This window comes from Ursus arctos, unplaced genomic scaffold (assembly GCF_023065955.2).
Source record: "Ursus arctos isolate Adak ecotype North America unplaced genomic scaffold, UrsArc2.0 scaffold_29, whole genome shotgun sequence".
Taxonomy (NCBI): domain Eukaryota; kingdom Metazoa; phylum Chordata; class Mammalia; order Carnivora; family Ursidae; genus Ursus; species Ursus arctos.
The window spans coordinates 32,009,841-32,033,390 of record NW_026622974.1 but is presented as its reverse complement, the minus strand read 5'-3'; the positions used below and the strand labels follow the sequence as shown (position 1 = coordinate 32,033,390).

The window sequence follows — 23,550 nt, the reverse complement described above, 5'->3', positions numbered from 1 at the left end:
GTTCAAACATAACAGCCTTTCCCACTGGGAGAGCCTCTGTTCATAGTTTTCCCCTGTAAACTTTGAAAGAGTCAAATTTTAATTTTAAAAGTTAAAACCTTATCAGTTTTCCCTAGGGGGAGAAAAAGGACCCCAAAATCTCAGTGGCTTAAAATAACAAAGGCTTATTTCTCATTTACCTACATGCTCAATGCAGGCCAGCAGGGAGCACTGCTCATTTCAATAATTCAGGGATCCAGGCTGAGAGAAGCTCATCTTAATGTCTGCTCCTTTGTTCATGACAGCAGGAAAAAGAGAGAGTATGGTGAATCATACACTGACTTTAAAAAATGGTGCTCAGCATAGCACACTATTCACAGTTGCCAGGAGGTAAAAGCAACCCAAATGTCCAAAGGCGGATGAATGAACAGACAAAATGTAGGATACTCACACAATGGAATATTATTCAGCCTTAACAAGGAAGAAAATCCTGTCACATGCTATAACATGGATGAACCTGAGGATATTATGCTAAGTAAAAGAGGCAGTCCAGAACGACAAATACTGTGATTGATTCCATTTATACGAGGTACCTACAGTAGTGAAATTTATACAGAAAGTACAATGGTGGTCACGGGGTGGGGGGGAGGGGAGGTAAAAAGACAAATTGTTTAATGGGTACAGAGTTTCAGTTTTGCAAAATGAAAACGTTCTGGGTTTTGTAAGTACATTCATATGAATATGCTGAACGCTATAGAATAGTACACTTAAAAGTGGTTACGACGGTAAATTTTATGTTATGTGGTTTTTACTACAGTAAAAAAAAATGGTGCTCGGGAAAGACAAACATCACTTATGTTCACATTTAATCAGCCAGAGTAAGTTACGTAGCTAGACTTAACATTAAAAGGTGGGAGGAGGAGGATAATCCCATTAGACGTAAAGCCGACACATTCGATGAACAGTGCTATTACCCTAGTCTTCTCTTCCGGGCATGAAATATTTCTTTCACCCTCCTTCCTGCAAACAAAATGCATTTACTCAATTCCTTTTGAGCGAAGAGAACTTGAAAGTCCCAGTGATGACATCAAGATCAAAGCCCAGGATCCTTGGGTGATGCATGGCCGTCTTCATATCAGAGACTACACCAGATCCACGTGCATCTCCTCTTGATCCAGAACCTGCCCCTCCCTGTGCTGCAGCAGCATCAGCATGACTTTAATAAATGCTTTAATAAACTAATCCTTTAATAAAAATAGGAAGAATGGGAAACACGTGGCAGTCACCGGCCAATTACATTCTGATATTAGACTGAGCAGAAGTTTTATGCCTCCTACCCCAAAGGTGAGGAATTTCCCTGAATAGGCTTCATGTAGGTTTCCTAGGAAGGGCGCCCCTCTGTATTTATCTCCATGGTCATTGATTTTCCCTTTGGGAGGCTCCTCCTTTTCCATTTTTCTTCTTGACCTTGTCTGAAGTAGGCAGTGAAGAATATATTTGCCTTAGAGACTGAACAGTTTTCTCAGCATACTTCTTATTCAAGGGCCCAAGGGTCATTTTAGGTCTCAAACAGCCACAGTGGCATTTAATCCAGGTTGGTGACTCTTTTAGCAGTGAAACCATCTTCCAAACTTAAACTTGTTTGACATCTTACCTACTCCCATGTTTCCTTCCTAGACATATGACTTTGTCATATTTCTGTGCTCTCTTGTCCCAACACCTGTCTCCCTCCTCCTCTCCCTCTCTGTCTCTCTGTCTCCACCTCTGTCTCTACCCCTTTCTTTCTCTCTTTCTCTCCTTCCCTTCCTCCTTCCTTCCCTTCCTAATTGTAGGTTCCTTGAGCCTAGCAGTGAGAACACCTTTCCCCCGAACAATTTTATGTTATTTTGAGCCATTTGGTCCAATTGAAAAGAATTTCAGGCCATGCTCAGTGATACGATTCTTGTTACAAAGCTGAGTTTTAATAGTCCCTTGTGGCTCAAAGTATCAATTTTATCCTTTACTGTTTGGGTTGAGAAGCAGTTGCATTTGAATCCCTGAATTTGTAGCCTCTCTAGTCTCTTCTATTTACCATTGCAAACTGACTGATTCTTCTCCAAACGTATCTCTTTCTTGTAATATTGTGATAGCAGCCAATTAAATGATAATATTAATGTTTTCAATCTCTTCCCTAAAGTTAGGTATGCCTTTTACCTTCCAATTTACTGCAGGCAACACTTTTTCCAAATGTTTCAGAAAATCCACCAGAAAATCCATTCCTCCAGTCTTCAGCAATAGTTTATTATGATTCTCTCTGACCAGCTGTTAAGCCAATGCCACATATTTTAGGGTTTATTTTATTATTAAAACAGCATCCCAAGCTCTTAGGTTCTAAATTCTATGTCATTTCGGAATAAGACAGATAATCCTGTGATGACAAATTTCCCCCAAATATCAATAGATTAAATAAAAGGTTTATTTTCACTTGTGTACCATATCCATTGGAGGGGACTTCAAAGGGTTCTGTTCACAGTGGTCACTCAGGGACACACACAGTCTGCATCTCAACATCTGCTTCCATAATCACAGATTCAAAAGGAAGAAGGGGTGCCCCTTAAAGCTGGAAATATTTTGTAAACAACACTAGTAGAAGCTCTATAGCTCTGAGTTCAGATGCAGGGAACAGAACTTATTGTATCTAATTTAAGGAGGAAGAGATACATTCAAGGAGTCAATGGCTTAAGGACAGCTTTGAAGACTAAAGAAACACACTCCACCCTTCACTTTCAGAAAACTCACAAAGTCACACCCCAGAACCAGGTCATCAAAGGAGCTCTGTTTCTTCTGAAGTCAGGACTCCACTGGTGTCAAGACTGCATGAGAATAAAAGTACTTTCTCAATCAGGAAGCCACCATTGCTCCCAGTTCCAGACCATACCACACCTTCTACAGTCTATGTCTACAGAGTGGATGCAGGGAGTCCTGCCTAGCAAAACCCACAGAGCCGGTGCTTGGGATCTCTGCTGATATTGTTGCAGGAAAACAGAAAGCAGCAGACACAGCAGACCTAGCCTAGTGTGGCCTCCTCCTAATCTCCGCTTTCCAAATCTCATGCTAGTGCATCTACTTGGCCAAATCCAAATCACACCCAGAACCCGAGCTGCAGTGGGCTCTGAGATGTGGTTTTCAGATTCTAGCATCTACAGCACAGGGAGGCATACTACAACAAAGATGGAGCTGAGCAACAAGCCAGCATAGCCACCCCTTAACCCATGGCAGCAGGCCACAGGGGAGGGTGGCACATTCTACAGCAACAATAAAACTTGTTTATAATGCTTATCCCTGCCTATGTTAAAGTCATTTTAAGAGGTTTACACTAAACATTCATAAGCAGGCCCTTGGGCATTCAGGAAAAGTTAAAATTTTTCTGTGTTCTATTTTATAATCTATGTGGGAATATAATATACTTTCTTTATTTTCTGTATTAATAAACATTTATTTATTTTTATTTAGTTTATTTTTTTAATTTAAATTCAATTAATTAACATATAATGTATTATTTGTTTCAGGGGTACAGGTCTGTGATTCCTCAGTTTTACATAATACCCAGTGCTCATTACAACACTAATATACTTTCCTCAAACGAAATATGTTAAGTATTATGCTGCAGGCACATGTGCATTCCTATAGTTTATTGTCTCCACTTTTCACACCAATTCTATGAGGTAGTGTATTAGTTAAGGATTATATTCAGCTGCACGTCACAGGCACCCACCTACCATGGTTTGATCAAGCAGGTGCTTATTTTCCATGCATAAAAAGTAGTGGAGTGGTACAATCCAGGGCCAGCACAGAGACCCACATCCCTGTCTTTCTCTTTCATCCTTGATTTGTGCCTCTCATCCTCTTGGACGTAAGATAAATGTTCTACTTCTAGCCATTATTATCAACTTCTGGGATGGAAGAAGGGGAAGAGCAAAGGGGTAGAAGGCAGCTGTGGGACTGGGTCCGCCCCTGCCTTGTTATAGGTGGTGTTGACACAATGACCTTGTGACATCTGCACACATCTCATTCACCAAAACAGTGTCAGGTAGCAACCTATCTCTGCTGGGGAAGTGGAGAACTGAAGTTTTTGTTTTGCTTTGGCCAGGCCTATCGCCAAGAATCAGAAGTCTGTCAGTGAGAGCGAAGACTAGTGTGAGTATTGGGTTGGTGACTAGCAGTGTCTGCCTTGGATCAACATCATCATTGTCATTTTACAGCAACAAAAAAAGCAGATTTCATGGGGCGCCTGGGTGGCTCAGTCGTTAAGCGTCTGCCTTCGGCTCAGAGCGTGATCCCGGCGTTGTGGGATCGAGCCCCACATCAGGCTCCTCTGCTGGGAGCCTGCTTCTTCCTCTCCCACTCCCCCTGCCTGTGTTCCCTCTCTCGCTGGCTATCTCTCTCTCTGCCAAATAAATAAATAAAATCTTTAAAAAAAAAAAAAAAAGCAGATTTCAAAGAGGTTAAGTCATGGGATTGCAGTTCAATGACTTGGGATTTGAGTTCAAGCCTCATGGCTCCAAAGTCAGGGCTTTTTGATGAGCATTTACTTAAAAAATAGTTAAAACTTCAGAAAAGTTTTGACATATCCTATATATAAAGAGGTAAACTGGATTATTTGGAAGGAAAAATTTTTTAAAAATTTGTTAAAGGTTCCAACAACCAGAAGTGGGAGTAGGAATAAGAAAGGGGGAAAGGATGAGATTTTCTGTGGGAATAACACAATTCCACGCTTCAAAAAAAGCAACAATAACAACTCGGTGTATAAACAGCCTTAAAGAGCATGGCACTTTTCAGGCTACTTTTCCACTGCTGGGTAAAAATGTATTGCCTTGAGAGCGATGACCATTATTAACCAAGTTAACCTGAAAAATCTTCACCAATTGCCATACAGTGTTTTCCAGAATGATTCATTTGACTTTCATCTCCCTAAGCCTGGATTTTGGTTGTTTTCACTGAGGAAAGTAAATGGTTCGATCTGCCCTGAAAGGCAGGACCCCCGTGCATAGTGACAGGAATGGGGCTATTGGATGTTTCTTGCAAGATCCCAAGGATCCTGAGGTTTGAAGAAATGAAGAAGACATGAGAAATAGGTAGCCAAGCTCCCAGCTTAGAAGGCAGGGTGCGGTCCTGTCTGAGATGCACTGCCAATGGCAGGATCTAGAAGAATGCATAACTCCGTCTGGGAGACCTGCAACAGCCCCTAACTAGCTTCTAGCACTTTGCAGCTTGTGGCTTTTCCCCTAAGGGGATGAGTGGTGTCCCTACTTTGCTGCATCCTCACCATAAAGCTTCAGGAGTCCCTTCCCTTAACTTTCACCTCCTTGAACACGGCTGGCTCTTAGCACCAGACATGCTACCAAACCAGCAGAAACGGATGGCTGAACAAATGTAGCCCGATCCCTGGTTCTAGCTACTGAGCATGGCTAATTCATCCCCAAATAGTCCTTTGGGAGCTACAAAGAGCAAATTAATTATACTCCAATGAGTGTAAGCAGCAGCAGCAAGAAGAAGGAGAGGTAAATAACGCAGAGATTGAACCTGAAAAAGACTGGGGGTGGGAAAACTGTGGAGAACATACATAGGGTAAAGAATCAGCACACAGATTAAATCTGATTCAAAGCTGGGAAAAACGACAAGTTGGTTCCTGTTAGAAGATCACAGAATGTCTTGGCCCCCCTGCTGTTAATGCAATTACAAGGTATGCTTGTACAATCACTGCAATAATAAAACACTGAAAGTGTGTGGTTTGTGGAGCTTTGGGCAGGTTAGGTTCCCTTTGAGGATGTGGGGCCAGGGAATTTAATCTTGTCAGGGACTCAAGGAGCTGCCTAGAGCACTGCCAGGCAAGATGGGAGGCGGTACTATTCTAGGGATCTCCAAGTGCACAGTTTTTAATGACCCTTCAGGCCTTGCAAGTAGAGAAGAGGAGGAAGAAGAATGCAAAGGAAGCATGTAATGCCAAGCAAAGCTGGAACTGAGGGGAGATGGAGCACGAGCACAAGGTGAGGTCCATGGAAGGAAAGCTTCACCCACAGAATTATGCTCCTTCTCTGGAAGTGTGTTGAGTAGGCAGGCAGCAAGCTTTTACATCATTCCAATCTAAGTACTGGCATTCGGCAAATGGTTGTGGAGAACTAAGGCCTAGCCTAAAATTCTCAAATTCTAGTATAAGAATTGTAGGAGAGAGGCGCCTGGGTGGCACAGTCAGTTACCTGTCCGGCTCTTGTTTTGGCTCAGGTCATGATCTCAGGGTCGGGAGATCAGCCCCATGTCGGGCTCCGCACTCAATGCAGAGTTGGCTTGAGATTCTCTCTCCCTCTCCCCCTGCCCCTCCGAGTTGTGCACGCCACTCTCACTCTCTCGTAAATACATACATACATAAAAGAATCATAGGAGATACTTGTTTGAAGTGCAGACTCGCAGGTCCAGTCATTAAAAATTTGGCTTCAGTAAGTAGGTCCAGTCATTAAAAATTTGGCTTCAGTAAGTTGGGCCTAGGGCCTGGGAACCTGCATCAGGCAGCTGCTGTGATTTGGGGCTGGTGGCTCTCAGACCCGGTTACTTTGTAAAAACTAAACACGGTCTCTTCAAAAGTTAGCATCCAGCAAACTAGAGATTTGACTAATAAAAATACGAACAAAATACAGGATTCCTTTGCCACCTCTTGTCAGTTGTTTTTGATGTTCTGTTACACTCCCGAATTCACTCACCCCTGGAATTCTTTGGCCAATTTGCTGAAGAACAATTTATTCCAGAATTAGAGTTATTGGAAGCAACAGTATACAGATTCTAGATACTAATTCTCCAGCAAATTGCCATTAAATAAAGCAAAACTCTGCCTGTGCCTGCCTGAAAGAGGGAAGAAGGAACAGATCGAGAGGGAGATGATCATTTCCCTTCAAAACTTCCTTTCAAGATTTGAAGATTAAGCACCCTTCTTCAGAGGAAGAAATTGCTGGAACCCCCCAGATTCATTAGGACTGTGAAGTAGCTTTAAAGTCTTTTCACCAATACGTACAGTAAAAATACATTTCAAGTCACAACCTAGAACACTCACACATGGCTGCACACACGCGCGCAAGCACAGGCAACCATGGAAGTACGTGTGTGGTGTGTGTCTGTGTGGGAATGTACGAAAAATGGAAACATTTTAGAAAACACTACTTACCTTTGCCATGTGAAATGCACCTTGACATTTTCCATGCTCTGCCCTTTCTTTTCTTCTCCCTTCTCTCTCTTTCTCTTCCTTAATGATAGTCACGATACCACCAATGGATTTGCCCTGCTGTTTTGAAAAATGCTGAGGTAGGTAATAAGAGTCCAAGAGTCCAGCTGTTTTGAGTAGGAAAGAAGGGAAGAGGAATTGGAACTGGAATTGGAAAAGAGGTCTGTTTGCTAATCTTTCTTTCTTTCACAGGCAGTAACTCCCTTCATTTGTCCATTGTCTATCTTGGCTAAGACAGTCTCCACATCTTGTAGACAAGACTTTACTGGCTCACAGGTTGATGTTTCGAAGCAAGTGAAACACTCAGCAGAACATATTGATATACAAATGAGTCTTTTCTACTTACCAGGTTGACCTTGCCTCCTCACTGTCTTGTATGAGGCGTGCTCATTTCTGCTCAGTCAGGTGTCTTTATCTCCTAACCTGGCATTCTAGCTACCCACTAAACCATTCTCTTTGCCTACTCCTCTTTCCTCCACAGGTCCGTGCTTATTTTCTCAGGCCTTAAAGCTACTGAAGTTACAGGGAGAACCCTCATTCTGGAGTGTTCTGCTCAGGCAGGTGCAATCCACTTCAAAGGAAAGAGAATTGATGTTGTTACTCATTTCAAAACTAATCTGTTATTTTCGTCACTTGAAAATGAACTAAGAGGCTCAAATGACTCAAGGTTCCCACAATCAATTTTCTTTATCCAACTAGCAAGTTTCATTTTCTTTTTTTTTTTTTTTTTTTTTTTTTTTAAGATTTTATTTATTATTTATGTGACAGAGAGACAGCCAGCGAGAGAGGGAACACAGCAGGGGGAGTGGGAGAGGAAGAAGCAGGCTCCCAGCGGAGGAGCCCGATGTGGGACTCGATCCCGGATCGCCAGGATCACGCCCTGAGCCGAAGGCAGACGCTTTAACGACTGCGCTACCCAGGCGCCCCAGCAAGTTTCATTTTCATTGCAACTATTTTATTATGTGCAGTAAAAACATTCACAATTTTGTTTGCTGTTGACTGTTTAGCCTTGAAAAATATAAACTGAAGAAGCCAAATTGTGAGCTGCTTACCATCACAGGGGGAAGAAAAAAATTTTCAACCCAGATTACAAGTGCTACCCAGCATCCTTCGCACACATATCTTATTAAAAATGTCTTCACTGGCGTTTTTTTTTTTTTTAACCACCAAAAATTTTGCAAATGAATTCTTTTCCGGGACAACTCCATTATAAATATTATTTTTATGGTAAAATTATTAACCTCAAAGTTTTTATCCAATTCTCAAGCAAAGAACTGGTTTTATCCAAGTTATTTTGAGTATATTGTGATCCACTGAATGCCTGAAAGCAATAAATCTATCAAAGACAAATCTGTCAAAAACATCAGCTTGAAAAAGATCTCATACTAGGGCAATATGAGCATAAAAAAAATAGTAATAATGGCAATAGGGTTGAAGCACATCAAATATATAAAAATCCATGAGTTCCTAAAGATATTACAAAAAGGAAGTCATTGACCACTTCAGGAGTTTGCTAGGATGTCAATTCATTACTTTGAAAATTAATAATGAAAAAAGCCAAGCATTAAAATTAACTACTTGATGACATTATTTAATGCATATTTGCAGCCTCTGCATGACCAAAATGGATTTAACCATGTTTGTGGTGTAAGACTTCAATATATTTTCCTATGATGTGAACTTTTGCCTTCTAATATGATTATGAAACTAAGCTTGCCTAATTTTGCTTTTCCTATAATTTCTTAAGAATGAAATTATTCAATATGGTCTTTTGTACTTGACTTCTTTCATGTGGCATCTTGTTTTTGGCATTCGTTCATGTAGGGATATTTTGTTCCTTTTTATTGCTCAGTATTGTTCTATTGTAAATGGTTACCACAGTTTGCTTACGCATTCACTAGTGCTTTTCCTGTTATCAGCTGATATGATCATATTGGTTTTTTACTTTATTCTATTAATATAATGAATTACATTGGTTAGTTTTCAGATGTTAAACCAACTTTGAATTCCTAGGATAAACCTCACTGGTCATGATGTGTTACCCTTTTAAATGTTGTTGGGTTTGATTTACTAAAATTTTGCTCAAGATTTTTGTGTCTATGTTTATAAAGGATATTGGTCCATAGCTCTCTTTTCCTTTGAGATTTTACACTGGTTTTGTTATCAGGGTAAAACTGATCTTATAAAATAAATTCAGAAGTGTCTCTGCAATGTCAGCTTAATGCCTTGCAGAACTCTGAGAAACATTAAATTATGTATATGTTAAATGTATTTATTTAAATATATGTTTCAAATATAAAATAATCTGTTCTGACCTTGTTCATTCTTTTTCTAATTTCCATAACAAACATATCCTATTCATCTTCAAGCCTAGTTTGAAGTTGGCTGAATTAGTGAGTGATTTGTAATCACAGATTTTAGGAAACTAAAGCTAAGTAACTTTAGAGATTATTGTCACTAGATATCTAGAAGGGGAAACTGAGACCCTTAGAAATTGCCACACTCTCCCAGAACAGGATATCTTCTCACTCTTAAAGGTCTCCATGACCTAATATTCATTACAAGCCTTTACATGGTAGGAAACGTATCAGGTGCCTGCTGTGCATATACTTACACTATAAAGTTGGTATGTCCAATCTTACTCTTTTTCCTGACTATAAAGGCCCACACTGTTCCTACTGACAGGATCCAAACAGGGAGCAGCAAAACAATGAAACTCCAGGACCGTGTGGCTTGGCGGTTACTAGTTGAACTGGGCATGCTCAGTCACCAGGCAGATTTTTTTCGGTGAAGTGGAAACTACAACAGCGCTTACCGTGTGCGCTGAGGTGGGCGTGCCCTCGTGGAATTTAGAATGTTGCCGCAGCCAATGGGGCCTCGCGGCCGGCTGCCGGGGCTCCTCATTGGAGGAGCGGGGAGGCGAGCGAGTAGAGGGCCCCTGGAGGGAGCCGCGGAGGTGCAGGTCGGAGAGGCCGGGCTACGCCGTGCCCTGCGCGTGAGCAGCTGCAGCGGCGGCATCCAGCGGCGGCGTCTGCAGTTCCAGCCCGTTGCTTTACTTTTTAGCTGCACGAACGTAGTCATTATGCCGAAGAGAAAGGTAAGTCTTACCAAAAAAGATTTCAAAGGCCTTCAAATTGTGCTTATAGCAGATCTTGTCATTGCGGTGGATTGCGCGGAATGCGCTTGGTAGTAACTAGGGGTTTGCGGCGAATCTCTTGGCTTCTCCACGCTTGTTTTCAGATGCCTGTTGCGGACATTCCTCCTTCCCTCTCTCCCTCCCTCTGTCCTCATCGATTTCTGACTGTTACTTTCTCTCCAGCGGCGCGGCTTCCCTTCTTTTTGAACTCATGCTAGCTGGAATGGTTTCCACCTCGAACAACAAGAAGCAAAAGAGCTTTCCATTCCCCCTTCCAGGAGGGGAGTTTCCTCTTTGAAACTGCCGGGTTGTGATTAGTGTGGAGGGAAAGCAGTGACTGGGGGAAAAACAAGTCCATGCCGAGGAGATAAAAAAAATAAATAAGTCGGGCAGATGTTGGGGTTATTCCCAGGTGGGCCTAGTCCACGGCTGGGCGCGCCGCGTTGGCTCTGAGGCCAAGGGAAGGGAAAGCCATGTTTAAAATAGCACTCACCCCCTGCTCGCCTCCGCTGCAGACCCGTATGTACCAACTCCCGTGTCAATCAGGGCTGGGGACGGCGCAGGCGGGGCCCGGCGGCCGAGACCTGCTGGCAGTTCGCGGCGGGAGCGGCGGAGTTCGCCACGCGCAGGACGGGACAGCGCCGGTGGCGCCCACTGTGGCGGCCAAGGGCAGGGGCCACCGGGTCCACACCGGCGACCCAAGCCCACACTCAGTCGGGAAAGGCGGGGTGCGCGTGCTCCCGCGTCCGTCGGTACTCACAGGGAACTGGGCACATTTTCGTCTCAGCTTCAGCTCCTTGAGGACTATTACGTCCCCTTCCGCGCGGGCCCGGGACACGAAGTATCTCGCTCCGCGGTGCATGTTTCCCCCCGGAGTCCGACCGCGACTGGTAGTTGTCCCGGGGAGGGAGAGTGGGGAAGGTTTTTCTCCACACTGAGAAAACCGGTGTGTGGCGGCTGTAACTAAGAAAATGCTTTGCACCCTCCCACTGCCTGCCAGGAATGTAAACCAGTGAGTGTCTTAAATTTGAGTCAAAATTACAAATAATATCCTGCTTTGTCAGTTAAAGACTACGGCCTGATTTGTGTCCCTGAATGCATTATTTTAAAATATTGAAGTTTTAAAAATACGGAAGCTTTTGCCTTATCTGCCATTACTAAGAATTTGATGGTAACTTGTCTCCTCCACTTTTTAAAAAATACAACAAAAGTTTGTTGTTGTTTTTTTTAATCTTAGGGTTTATTGTGCACATACTGTGTGCTTCACACTGTGGGAAGAGTTTGACTTGTATTATTTCATTTACTCCTCAGCACACCTTCAGAGGCGTTAACGCCATTGAACTAGGGTTTAAAGACCTGAGTCACCCAGCGTTTCACCAACCAATAGCTAGTACCAAAGATGGAGTGGTGGGTGGGTCAAGACGAATGTAGGAAATGCAAAGAGATTAGGAACCTGAGAAGATGGATGGCATATTAAAAGTAGTAATAGTTGAGATTCATTATTTAAATTTGTTTATGATATTGCTTTCCAGGCCTGTTTTACTAGAACGAAGGTATTTAAAATGATGGCACCATTTTCACCATTTATCTGAGGTTTAATGACTAGGTTGGGAATTCTAGTAGAGTCAAAAGAATCAATCATCAAGAGATGAGTTATAGAGTGAATTCGTGCCATCCCTTTTCCTGAGAATTATTAACAAATTTAAATGAACAGTAAGTTAGGTGTGCACAAACCCATTATTACAATAGACCCTGATCTGCGGGAGTCCTTGTTGTTGTTGAAGGGCCAGAGTTGGTGAAACCATTACTCTTACTTGCTCTCATTGTCCACCTCTCTTAAGGAAACAGAAGGGAAGAAAAGAACAGTACTGGCTTTTGGTTATTGTTGTATTTCTCCGGAAGGCAGGGAGTTCCTGTGAAGAAGCTAGCCAGGCATCCTGGGACTAGGGGCAGGCCTGCGTCCAAGCACCTGAATGTCATCCCTCAGGACATCAGCGTGTTCCTCAGAGATGGAAAACCTGTCCTTGATTAATAGGAAAGCTCTTCATTTATACCTGGAGCCTAAAGTTGATACCTGGACAGAAGCAGCCACAAATTTAACGTAGTTACCACGGCCATCCCATCTATCAATCACACCTTAGAGCTGCCTCATGGAATCCTGGAGGTCACTGGAGCTTACATTGGAAACCCCTGTCATTAGGTAAAGCCTGCCTAGATGCAAAGAAAAGAACTGAAGGCGAACTGTGCCTAGCACTCGAGAGCTATAAAGCTAGGGTACCTGCTAAGGCATTTACATTCTCTGCGTTATTTTTCTTGACTAAAGGACTGCCTGTTCTACGTTAAAATAATTTTTTTTAAGTGCCATCTTGGCCCGTTTTTTTCAACTTTTTCCAGAAATCAAGAGAAGTTATTTAATGAACCCCTGTTTGCCTAAACAGGTTCTGCAGAGTAAGAGCTGGAATCCTAGCACTGCTTTAGTGTCATGGGGATGCATAGTTTGCTCTCATGGAGCTTATGTTTAATTCGCTGAAGGTGTTAAGAGTAGCAGGCACAAAGCACTTGAATCAACATTAAGACTGTATGTGTGTGTTCCAGAATATACAGTTTAGGTATAGATTCTAAACGCAATAGGACTGATAGGGAAAGAAAGTTGAATTTGGGCTGATCTTGCAAGTGTAGCTAGGACTCGAATATATACAGAGAAAAACAGTCATTTTCTTTTGTCAGGCATTTGAATGCCTCTTCTGATTCTATCTTAATATAAGCAGGCCTCAGTTATACAACTTAAAGGCCATAATATCCACATTAATATAAAATGTTCTTTTATTTCTTAATCATATCTTTGTTTTATCTATATCTTTGCATATGATAGTTATATTAAACCAATTTTTTTTTTATAACTGTGGTAGAATTTTTTGAAGCAATATGCACTCAACAGTAAGGAGTTCCTTAGTTAGCATTAGATCTCTGAGTTTGCTAAGTGGTGGCTCACCCACCACTTTTTAGTAGTGAGTGGAATAGCAGGGAAAATGATAATATGCATGAATGGAGGTGGTGGTGAGATCATGAGTGACTGAGTTCTAGGCTGTTCTGGTCAGACATCCATGAATGCCTGCCGTGGTCACGTTATGATGTGATGATATGATATTCTACAAAGAGGAATCAGCCAGCGAGGCCTAGAGTCATGGTCCTGGCATGATTAGTAACAGCAAACATTTTCACGTCTTTTTCTTTTTTTTTCCCCGTACCTCATCACTGGAGCTATTGGAAATGTCTAGTGTATCACATCAGAAATTCTTCAGTGAGGCAATTTTCCATGAATTTGGGGTATAAACATTAGTATCTCTTTACACTCAAAGGCTTAAGGAAGAAAAGGCTGTCTGCCTCTAGCTTTGAAATTTGATATTAGGTTTTATCTCTTTTCTTAAAGTGAAGAGGCCCAATAATGTTGGGTTTGGCACAAGGGATGCTTAACAATATTCAAGGTTTCTGATTAATGTTTCAAAAGAATATCACATGTCATAACACCAGAGACAGACTCTGTAAATGAAAATACAGATGGATGTGACTGCATAAAAATGAATATTTCAGTATGACAAAAACCCATTGTTAACACAATCTAAAAATTTATGAAAAACTGGGAAAAGGTATTTGTATCACGTATCACTGAAAAAAGTTTGCTATTTTAAAAAGACAAAAGTTTCCCATGTCCTTATGGAAAAGATGTGTATCCTTATAAGGAAATAGCAGACTCAAATAGAGGAAATGTTCAGTTTTGCTAGAGATCAAAGAAATGTATACTATTAAGAATAGGGAGATGTGATTTTTTTAAAGCCAATCTGGTAAAAAGGACTGTAAGTATCCTGCCAAGTGCTGGATGACACTGACAGTCTAGCAATTATCAAGCAGTGCGGATGGGAGTCTAATTTCCCTTAAAAAAAAAAAAAAAAAAAGGCCATATTTGAGGTATGATCTACTTACTATAATGTCCATTCATCTATTCAAAGTATGCAAATCAGTAATTTTAAATAAATTTATAGAGTTGTATAGCATTACTATAATCCAGTTTGAACCATTTCCATCACAATGAAAAGGTTTCTCAAGTTGTTTGCGTCGAGTCTCTGCTCCCACCCCAGTTCCAGGCAACCACTAATCTACTGACTCTATAGACTTGCCTTTTCTGGAAATTTTATATAAAAGAAATCAAACAATACGCAGCCTTTTGTGTTTGGTTTCTTTCAGCATAATGTTTTTGAGGTTCATACGTGTTGTATCATGAATCAGTACTTCCTTCTTTGCTGTTCCCAAAGATACTCCATTGATTATCATTTCACAAATGGATGGACATTTGGATTGTTCTGGTTTTCAGTTATTATGAATAACGATACCGTGAATATTGATATGTAAGTCTCTGATGGGCATATTTTCATTTCTCTTGGGAAGTTCCCTAACCACAGAACTGGTGGGTGGTATGAAAGTCTGTTTCTAACATTTTAAGAAACCTTCAAATTGTTTTCCAAAGTGATTGTACATACCATCAATGGATGAGGGTTCCAGGGTTCTACATCCTGGTATTGTCACTTTTTATGCTTACAGCTATTCTAATAAATTTAATTTACATTTCCATAATAACTAATGATGATGAGCATCTTTTCATGGACTTACCAGCATAATCTATCTCTTAGGTGAAATGTCTATTCAGATATTTTGCCCATTCTTTAATTGGGTTGTTTGTCTTATTGAGTTGTTAGTGTTCTTTAAGTGTTCTAAATACAAGTCCTTTATTAGCTGTATGGTTTATAGATCCTTTCTCCCAGTCTGTGACTTTTTAAAATAATTTGTCTTAATGATGCCTTTTGAAAAACAGAAGTTTTTTTTACTTTTCATAAAAATCCACTTGGTGTCATGTCTAATAAATCTTTGCCTAATCCAGAATCACAAATATTTTCTCCTAGAAGTTTTATAGTTTTCACTCTTATATTTAGGTCTGTGATCCACTTTGAGTTAATATTGTATCTAGTGTGAGATAAGGGTTTAAAGTCACTGTCCCGTTGGTTTTGTTTTTTGTTTTTGCATGTTGATAGCCAGTTTTCCCAACACCAATTGTTGAAAAGACCCTCCTTTTCTCACTAAATTGCTTAGGTACCTTTGTGAAAAACCAGTTCATCATAAATGTAAAGGTTTCTTTGTGGGTTCTTAGTTATATTCCATTGTCTATAAGTCTGCCCTTATGTCAGTACCACATTATCATGATTATTATGGTTTTATAGTAAGATCTGAATTCTGGTTGTATCACTCTTCTCCTTTGTTCTTTTTCAAAACTGCTTTGTCTACTACATTCTTTGCACTTCCATATAAATTTTGGAATCAGCTTATAAACTTCTGCAAAAATACCTCCCATGATTTTAATAGGGATTGAATTGAAGCTGTCAATCAATTTAGGATGAATAGCCTTCTTATCCATATTGAGTTTTCCAGTATGACTATGAAAGGACCTAAGTACATGTAGTATGCCATCCATAAATGCTTGCTGAGTTTAATTGAGTTAATATTGATATGGTACCTATGTTTGAGTAAAGGCTGCAAAATGACAGGCTTGTACATTTTATTCATTGATTCATTTATTTCATGTTAAATAAACATTTATTGAGCATCACCTTTATGCAGAGTACCATCCTGTTGGGAAAATAAGTGAATTGTGTTTTTTCCCAACCCTTTTTGAAGTGAATAAGTAGATGCCCTCATTTTTAAGGATCTTTTAATCTGATAGGGCAGGTAATATACATATGTAAGTACTTATAATTCATGGCAAGAAATGATAATGAGCCACAAGAAAGGCTATGAGAATTCGAAGGTTTGGCCAGACCACATGTCCAAAGAAAAAAACACTGACAAGAAGTTGTTTGGTTAAAAGGGTTGGAGGTTATAGCTTTTTTCTTTTTTTTTTTAAATCTCAGGAGATCAGTGCTAGTTTGTTATTAAAGGTGCTCTGTCACTGGATTTTCTGTGAAGTCTTGCTTTCTTTGAAGTATGAGGAAGTTAAAGTCAAGGCCTGTTTGCAGTTGAGATTACATTGTGTGCGATAATAGCCCTCCCTCATTAGTAAAGATTAAGTGACTTCGTGGCCTTTATGCCTTTCTTTTTAACCACTCTCTTGTATTTTTTTTTTTAAAGATTTTACTTATTTGACAGAGACAGCCAGCGAGAGAGGGAACACAAGCAGGGGGAGTGGGAGAGGAAGAAGCAGGCTCCTAGCAGAAGAGCCTGATGTGGGGCTTGATCCCATAACGCCGGGATCTCGCCCTGAGCCAAAGGCAGATGCTTAATGGCTGCACCACCCAGGCGCCCCAACCACCCTCTTGTATTTAAAGGTGGTTGTCTGACAAGCACCATGTTTCTAAATTAGCACACCTTATTTGATTACCTAATTTAGAATTAACTTTGTAATCTTCCTAATTTGACTTGAGCATGAGATATTTGATGGTTGTGGTGTTTCTAACATCCCACGCCCCTAGCACAGGTGGTAGAACTATTCGTTGAACACGCGCACGAGTGAATCATTTTCGAGGGAAGCAACTAGTAGCTTTAATTACTTCATAACTTGGTGAGGAGGTAGCCTGGTATGGTTCTGACGTGTACTGTTTACTAACTCTATGATTTAGGGAACATTGCTTAACTTCGGCCTAAACTTCCAAGTTCCTAATTCTCTAAGACTCCCATTTTCTTGTCTGTAAAACAGGGATACAGGTATGTTCTACCCCATTGGGTTGTCGGTGGAATTAAATGAGATGGTGAACGCAAAGTACTTAGCATAGCACCTGGCGTGTGTAAAACAGTCAGTGGGTGTTCATTATTGGAACGATGATATTTTCAGTTATTCAGAGAACTACAGTGCAATAGCAGGCTTATTTGATAAACACCATGCTTCCATTTCGTAGAAGGACAAACGGCACACGCAGTGGATAGGGAGTGGGTAGTTTTCACCCTGCATGTTTAATTAACTGCCGTTCTAGAAGTAGGTGTTCAACAACTGAATAACAAATGTAGTGTTTTTGAAGGAACATAAGCTTTAACACGGTGCATTTTTACAAGGTTGTTTTTTTCTCAAAGAAAAAATATGTTTAAAAATATCTCCATATAACATTAAAATTCCCTTGGCAAATCAGTTATCAAACGATCCTCTTTTCCTGTATTTTCTACCTAAAACACCGCTTTTGTTTACACCGAAGTTAAATATATTCCACTTTCCTGCAGGGTACAATTTGGAAATGGTGACTAAAATAAACACCATTTTAGCTGTCTGCTTTCACAGTACCTAGTATGTTGAAATATGATGTTAGTCTCCTGAGTAATTTAAAAATCAGTGTTGAAGATAACAAACCAAATCAAAATGTTGAATTCCTTTTTCACTGGCTGCTTATTTTTTGCCCATTTCACTGTCTTAGAAGAGTTCAGTCACATCAAGCATTGGTTCCTGGTCAAGATATTTATTGAGTCCATTATTATTTTATCTTGTGGACACATCCAGAAATAGGGCCATTTAGACGTGCCAAAGGCGAATGCATAGTTGATCACACATAAAGTAAATGATACACATATTCAGAAGCAGGGAAAAAGGAAAAACCGTTTTGAATTTCAAAATTGGTTGCAAAATTTAATACTTTAAGGGAAACATATCGGTAACGACACATAAATATATTTATTACTATTAAAATTTAAATAGCTACTGTTTATCGAATGCCTGGATGTACCAAACCTTAGCTATTATATGCTTTATATTCATTAGGCATCTTATTTTAAACCAAAGTATGTGAAGCTATTAGAAACAAGCACATATGGGAAGTATTATGGTGTAATTTCGTATTATTTCATGTTGTTCTCACAACAGTTATATGGAGCTATTCTCATCTCGCACATATGATAATGACGGCCATGATAAGCAACATTTAGATGGCTTCCTGTAATTCAGGCCCTGTTCTGAGCACTTTGCATTAATGAATGGAATGCTCCTGACCACCCAGTAAGGTATATGCACTCTTCCAACTGCCGTCTTACAGAAGGCCCCAGTGATAAGAAATGGCGCAGCTGGGACTGCAGTCCTGGCAGTCTGGCCCCAGAGCCTGTGCTGTTAACTGCCAAGCCCCACGGCCTTTCTCATACACATGAGAGAATATTAGGATTTAGTAAGATGGAGGAATTCCCCCCAGGTCACACAGCAAGAAGGTAATAGAACCAGGAATTCTAAGCCAGCCTCTTCAACCCAAGAATTTTGCTCTTAACTATTATACCACAATACTTCCCATAAATGTTTATTTCTGAGAACCTCGTGTATTTTTACTTAAACTAAGGTGCCCAGTGAATGAAACAAGGGGGAATCAAGAGTTCTATAAATACGCGAGCAACCATTTGGTTAAATGTTGTCTTTATTAAGACCTAGGCTGATGCCATTTTTTCCAAGTTACCCAACAAGTCATCATTATCTGTGATCATGCCCTAAGGTGGGTCTCAGGGTCCAGGCCTCTGGTTCTGGGAGAGGCACATTGCCATGAAGCCTTCTGGGTATTTCAGTTAACTAATGGACCATAGGGTCATATACAAGATGTGCATATGCCCAATGTCCTCACCCAAGTATTGGTATCTTTGAGTATCGAGAGTCTAAGAATCAATATTTTCTCCAGTTACCATAAACTGCTGGATTTACTATTTCCAAGATATATTGTCTTCATTAATTTGTTCTATATAGAATAATAGGGATACTCCCTTGTGATCAGAAACACATAAGTATGTGGCATAGTACACAATATATTGAGACACTGTAATGTAAGTATTATGTTACTATTACTAAGGCATTGGATTTCAAAAATGAGCAGGTGCTTTTGTTTTTGGAACTCTTTGAATAAGAATAAAAGCTTTATAATTTGGAAAATCTTTTGGACCTAGGACTGAATGGATTTTTATTTCAGGTTCTGGATTACCAAGATTAATGTTTAATTACGAAAGTTATTTTTAAGACGTTTACTGTAAGGTGATATTATTTTAAAATTATATTTTGATTATTGTGACCCCATGCAAAGGTAAATACGAAGTCTACCCTGAGAGGTGTTGGGTTTCTTATTTCTTTTTCTTTTCTCTCTTCCTCTTTTTTTTCTTTTCGGGTATAAGCTGTGTTTTTTTTACAATACTGCACAGAATTAGTTAAATTCTACTTTGTGGGAAGTCATGAGTATTAAGCATAGTGTATGTAGGAGATAAACACCAAAGATTTGAGGTGATCAAAATGTGAAGCTTTGAAGACTCGTTCTGAAGTTCTGTATGTGTTCCGTAGAATACAGTTTTTAAAACTATATTCTTTCTACTTCTCGTTGCTTTCTTTTACCTTTTCTCTTAATTACAATTTTTAATTTTATTATCCCCCTTTTTGTGGTCACATGTCAATCACATCAGACCTAACTGATTATCAGTTTTACAAAAATACAAGGAACATCATAACTGTGTTTACCATTTGCTAGTAATTAATTCATATCTGGGCAAATAGGGAAACAAAGTAGCCATCAGGAAAGATCCCTGGAATAAAAGTTGGAAAACGTGGATCTAGTGGACTCTACCACTCTTTACCAGGGGAAAATCACCTGACCTCTTTGAACTTTTATTCTTTGTAAAATGGGAATGTTAAGGTTGCCCACGTATACTCCCGTGCTATTGAGAGGATCGAATACAACAACAATGTAAATGTCATTGGAAACTGTCAAGGGCTATAAAAACTGATAGAAGTGATTTGGTGTTTTGTCTTTAGTTTTAATAGTGAGATGAAAATACTTTTATCTGTGTATGTGACCATTCGGAAACCCAGACTGGCACATTTTGTGCATCTCAACATACAGCATTTTTAATGGGAAATTGTCTATTTTCATTCCAAGAGGCTCACCAATGAAGGGGGATAGGAAACATTCCACTACATTTTATGTGCTCTTTGGCTCGATCTACAGATTAAAATATTTCCCAATCTGGAAACCTTTTGCTCTTCTACAATCCTAGATCTGCACCCAATTTTGAAATTCAGAAAACTAACACATACCACTCTGAGAGGTGTAATGCTCAAGGGAGTGAAATCTGAGCCAGCCTACCTGAGTCTGAATCCCAGGTCTCCACTTACCAGCAAGATTACCAACTGGGTAATCTTGAGCAAGTTACCTAACTAACCTCTCTGGTCTCAATTTCTCATTTATAAAATGGACATGATGCTACCTTACCAACTTCACAGGATTGTCGTGAGGATTAAAACATTTAGTTCATTGCCTTGCATGGAAGTGCAATGGATATCGTTTATTATTTATTATTATTATTATTATTATTATTATTATTATTATTCAGGGTCCCTTGTTTTGTCCTTTTCCAAAACCCCAGTACCTATAGGCATCCCTATAATATACATAGTGACACTTCCGTAGTGTGGTTAATACGTACAGGAGCAGCTAAGTCAGTCAGGAAAATGCGATCTTAGGCCCATCATCTTTCAGTTGTACTCATGAAGAAACGCAGGCAGAGGGAAGGGAGATGGGAGCCAGACTGGAATTCAGGCTTCTGACTTCAGTCAGGTGCTTTTCCATCTGTACAAAACCACTCACATGAAAAACGTAACTCAGGTGGAAGAGGCGATTCAGACCAAAGAGATGTGTGAAATGTTTAAGGTTGTTTATTTCATATTAAAGATATGCTTCCATTATTGCATTATATATATTTATGCTAATAAAATTTCACTGAACATCCTAGAACACGGCTTTTTCTTTATTTTCTGTTATCTTTTATACCTGAATACCCTGAAAGTATCTCTCAGAAAAAAGGTAGTTGCTATTTATTTCCGTTCATCCAGTCTTCTACAGCCAGGTTTTTAACTCAATTACTTTTATCTCTAACAACAAAATAACATTTTGGGAAGACATGCTAGCCTGGCATGACCTCAGTAAATGAATTTAGGTTTATAGAAGTTGATGAAATTAATAGACATAAGGAAGGAGGTGGCAGAGAAATTTAACATTAGTTTATTATCCCTCTTAATGTGATTCATTTCTAAGTATTGGGTTTTTAAAGATTATTTTAAAAAGTAATGCAGTATTGGCAGATCCCAAACATAGAGCTACAGAATGAATGAAAAACAACCATGCTAATGTTAAGTAATGATCCTTGTGGCTTAAATAAAAATTTTAGTGTCTATTTCATGTGTCATAGGAATATTTGTATTTAAGAGAACTACCTCTTCTTTGAAAAACCTCAAGAACTTTATGGGCAGTGCCCCCATTTGGGGGGGAAATTAACATTGTGTTAAATAGTTGAGTTACATATTCATTTTAGCAGAACAACAAGAGAGTTAGTTATATGAACATTTCTCTGGGTGGGTTATTTGGATCTTTTCTCCCAGAATTTTCTCTGCTAACCAGCTCACTCTTAGACTGCTTCTTTTCTCCAGCCTTGGTTTGTAACAGAAAATGTAAATTAATTTTTAAAGAAATTTTAAGTAATAAGAAGTTTAAAAAAATATTGGCCAGCAAGTTAGAGAAGAATCACCTCAAAGTAATACATTACCCAGGTTAAAAGAAGTAATTATTGGTTTATTTGCATTGTTACATCCGTTCCCAGCTTTCCCACATTGGCATGGACAACCCAGGAGTTGAGACTGGATTTGTTCTGGAAAACGGTTGCTTGAATTTCATACACACTTTAGGCTTTCAAGTAATTCACTTAACTTATAAAGCAATATCCCTTGTCACTTACAATCTTAGAAGAAAATCACTAAGAGCTGACACTTACCAATAAAAACTTTTTGGAAGTTTAATATAAGGCCCCGCCCTTGTTGCTGAGAATCCTGAGCCCTCCCCTTTCTCATCTTGTGTGGCTTAGAACGATGGCACAAGCCAGGTGCTAGCCTTGCACGTCCCAGCTGTGGGCAGCACCGTCAGTATCTCTCTGCACTTATAAATCCACAGGCTCATGCCATTTGAACTGTTCCCAAGCAACTGTTGAAGGGTATAAGGATTTTCCCATCTTCTCTGATATCTTCCTGAATTTGGAGGGAGAGAATCTGGCCTATCACCACCGCCACCCTAGTGCCCCTCAATCCAGTGATAACTGCTATTTATTGGAAGAGAAAGCAGCTCAGTAATTGGGTAGTTTTTCCTGATGGTTCCTTATGGATCATCTGTGGAATAAAAATTCCAAGTTTCTTTTCTTGGTTTCCTGATAAGGACGGCTGGTTCTGCAATTGTGTCCCCTTAGTGCATTTTTGCATCCTCGTTGCAGGGCTCAGGCATGTCTTCGTAGGCAAAGAATGGGGATGGTACAGTTGGTCAGCTGCTGAAGGAACCCGTCCTCCGCCTGTCAGCTCTCCTCCTGCGCTAGCCCAAGGAGCGTTCTGCATCCATGGGGTTGTGCTCTTGGCTTCCCACCTTGCCCACTCCAGGGCCTTCCTATGAACCCAGTTGAAGCAATTATGAATGTATGTCTTGAAGAGAAAAGAAAGAGGCAGTATATAAACCAGATTTATAAGTCATTTAAGAAGTGCAGAAAGTGCTATGGATAAATCTAGTCCTGGAATTTGTGTTAGGGCACTGTTCCATTAACTAGACTTAATGGAACAAGTTTGCTTCTAGTCTTTTTTTCCCTCAATATTGCTAACATTTTTATTTGGAAAAAATTTAAATACAGAAAAATCCAGAAAATAGTATAATAATATAATATTCATTTACCCAGCTCTCAAAATTCACAAATTATAAGCAAAATAAAATGTTACATTAAAGTTGAAATTTCCTTAGAAACATCCTCTTCGTTCCCTTCCCTTATCAACCTCCCTAGAGGTAACCATTATCAAGAATTTGTTGTGTATCCTTCCAGTCCATGATTTTATACTTTTATGATGTATGTGTCATATGTAAATCCTTAATACGGATTTGTGCATGTTTTAAAATTTGTAAAAGTGGAATCATACACATATATTATTCTATTTTTCTCCGTCACTTGACATTATAATGGATGAGTATAATTTGTTTAGGTATATTGTGATTACTAATGTATTTGGACTTTTTCTAAGGACTTATCTTGTAGTTTTTATTTATTATTTGTTCTTTTCTTTCCTTACTTTTTTTGTTAGAATTTGCTTTATTCTACCCCTCCTGATTTGGGAAGTTTATAGATC

General features: G+C 39.7%; 1 protein-coding gene and 1 long non-coding RNA gene across 5 annotated transcripts in view; one reads left to right on the top strand and one right to left on the bottom strand.

Moving 5' to 3' along the window:
- Positions 1–3,452: 3,452 nt before the first annotated feature.
- On the bottom strand, positions 3,453–10,887 carry LOC130542014 (uncharacterized). Its single transcript, XR_008956228.1, has 2 exons — positions 9,843–10,887; positions 3,453–7,335 (listed from the first exon to the last, which is right to left on the bottom strand). It is a non-coding gene; the product is annotated as an uncharacterized LOC130542014 (long non-coding RNA).
- Positions 10,068–23,550, top strand: part of HMGN3 (high mobility group nucleosomal binding domain 3) — a 30,741-nt gene continuing 17,258 nt past the window's right edge. For 2 of the 4 annotated variants that reach the window (XM_044387101.3, XM_026507028.4), the window contains exon 1: positions 10,068–10,325. In XM_044387101.3, the coding sequence (XP_044243036.1) occupies positions 10,083–10,325 (243 nt within the window). In that variant the 5' untranslated portion in view covers positions 10,068–10,082. The remainder of the gene's footprint in view (positions 10,326–23,550) is intronic. The other 2 variants (XM_026507030.4, XM_026507029.4) reach the window with 1 other exon arrangement.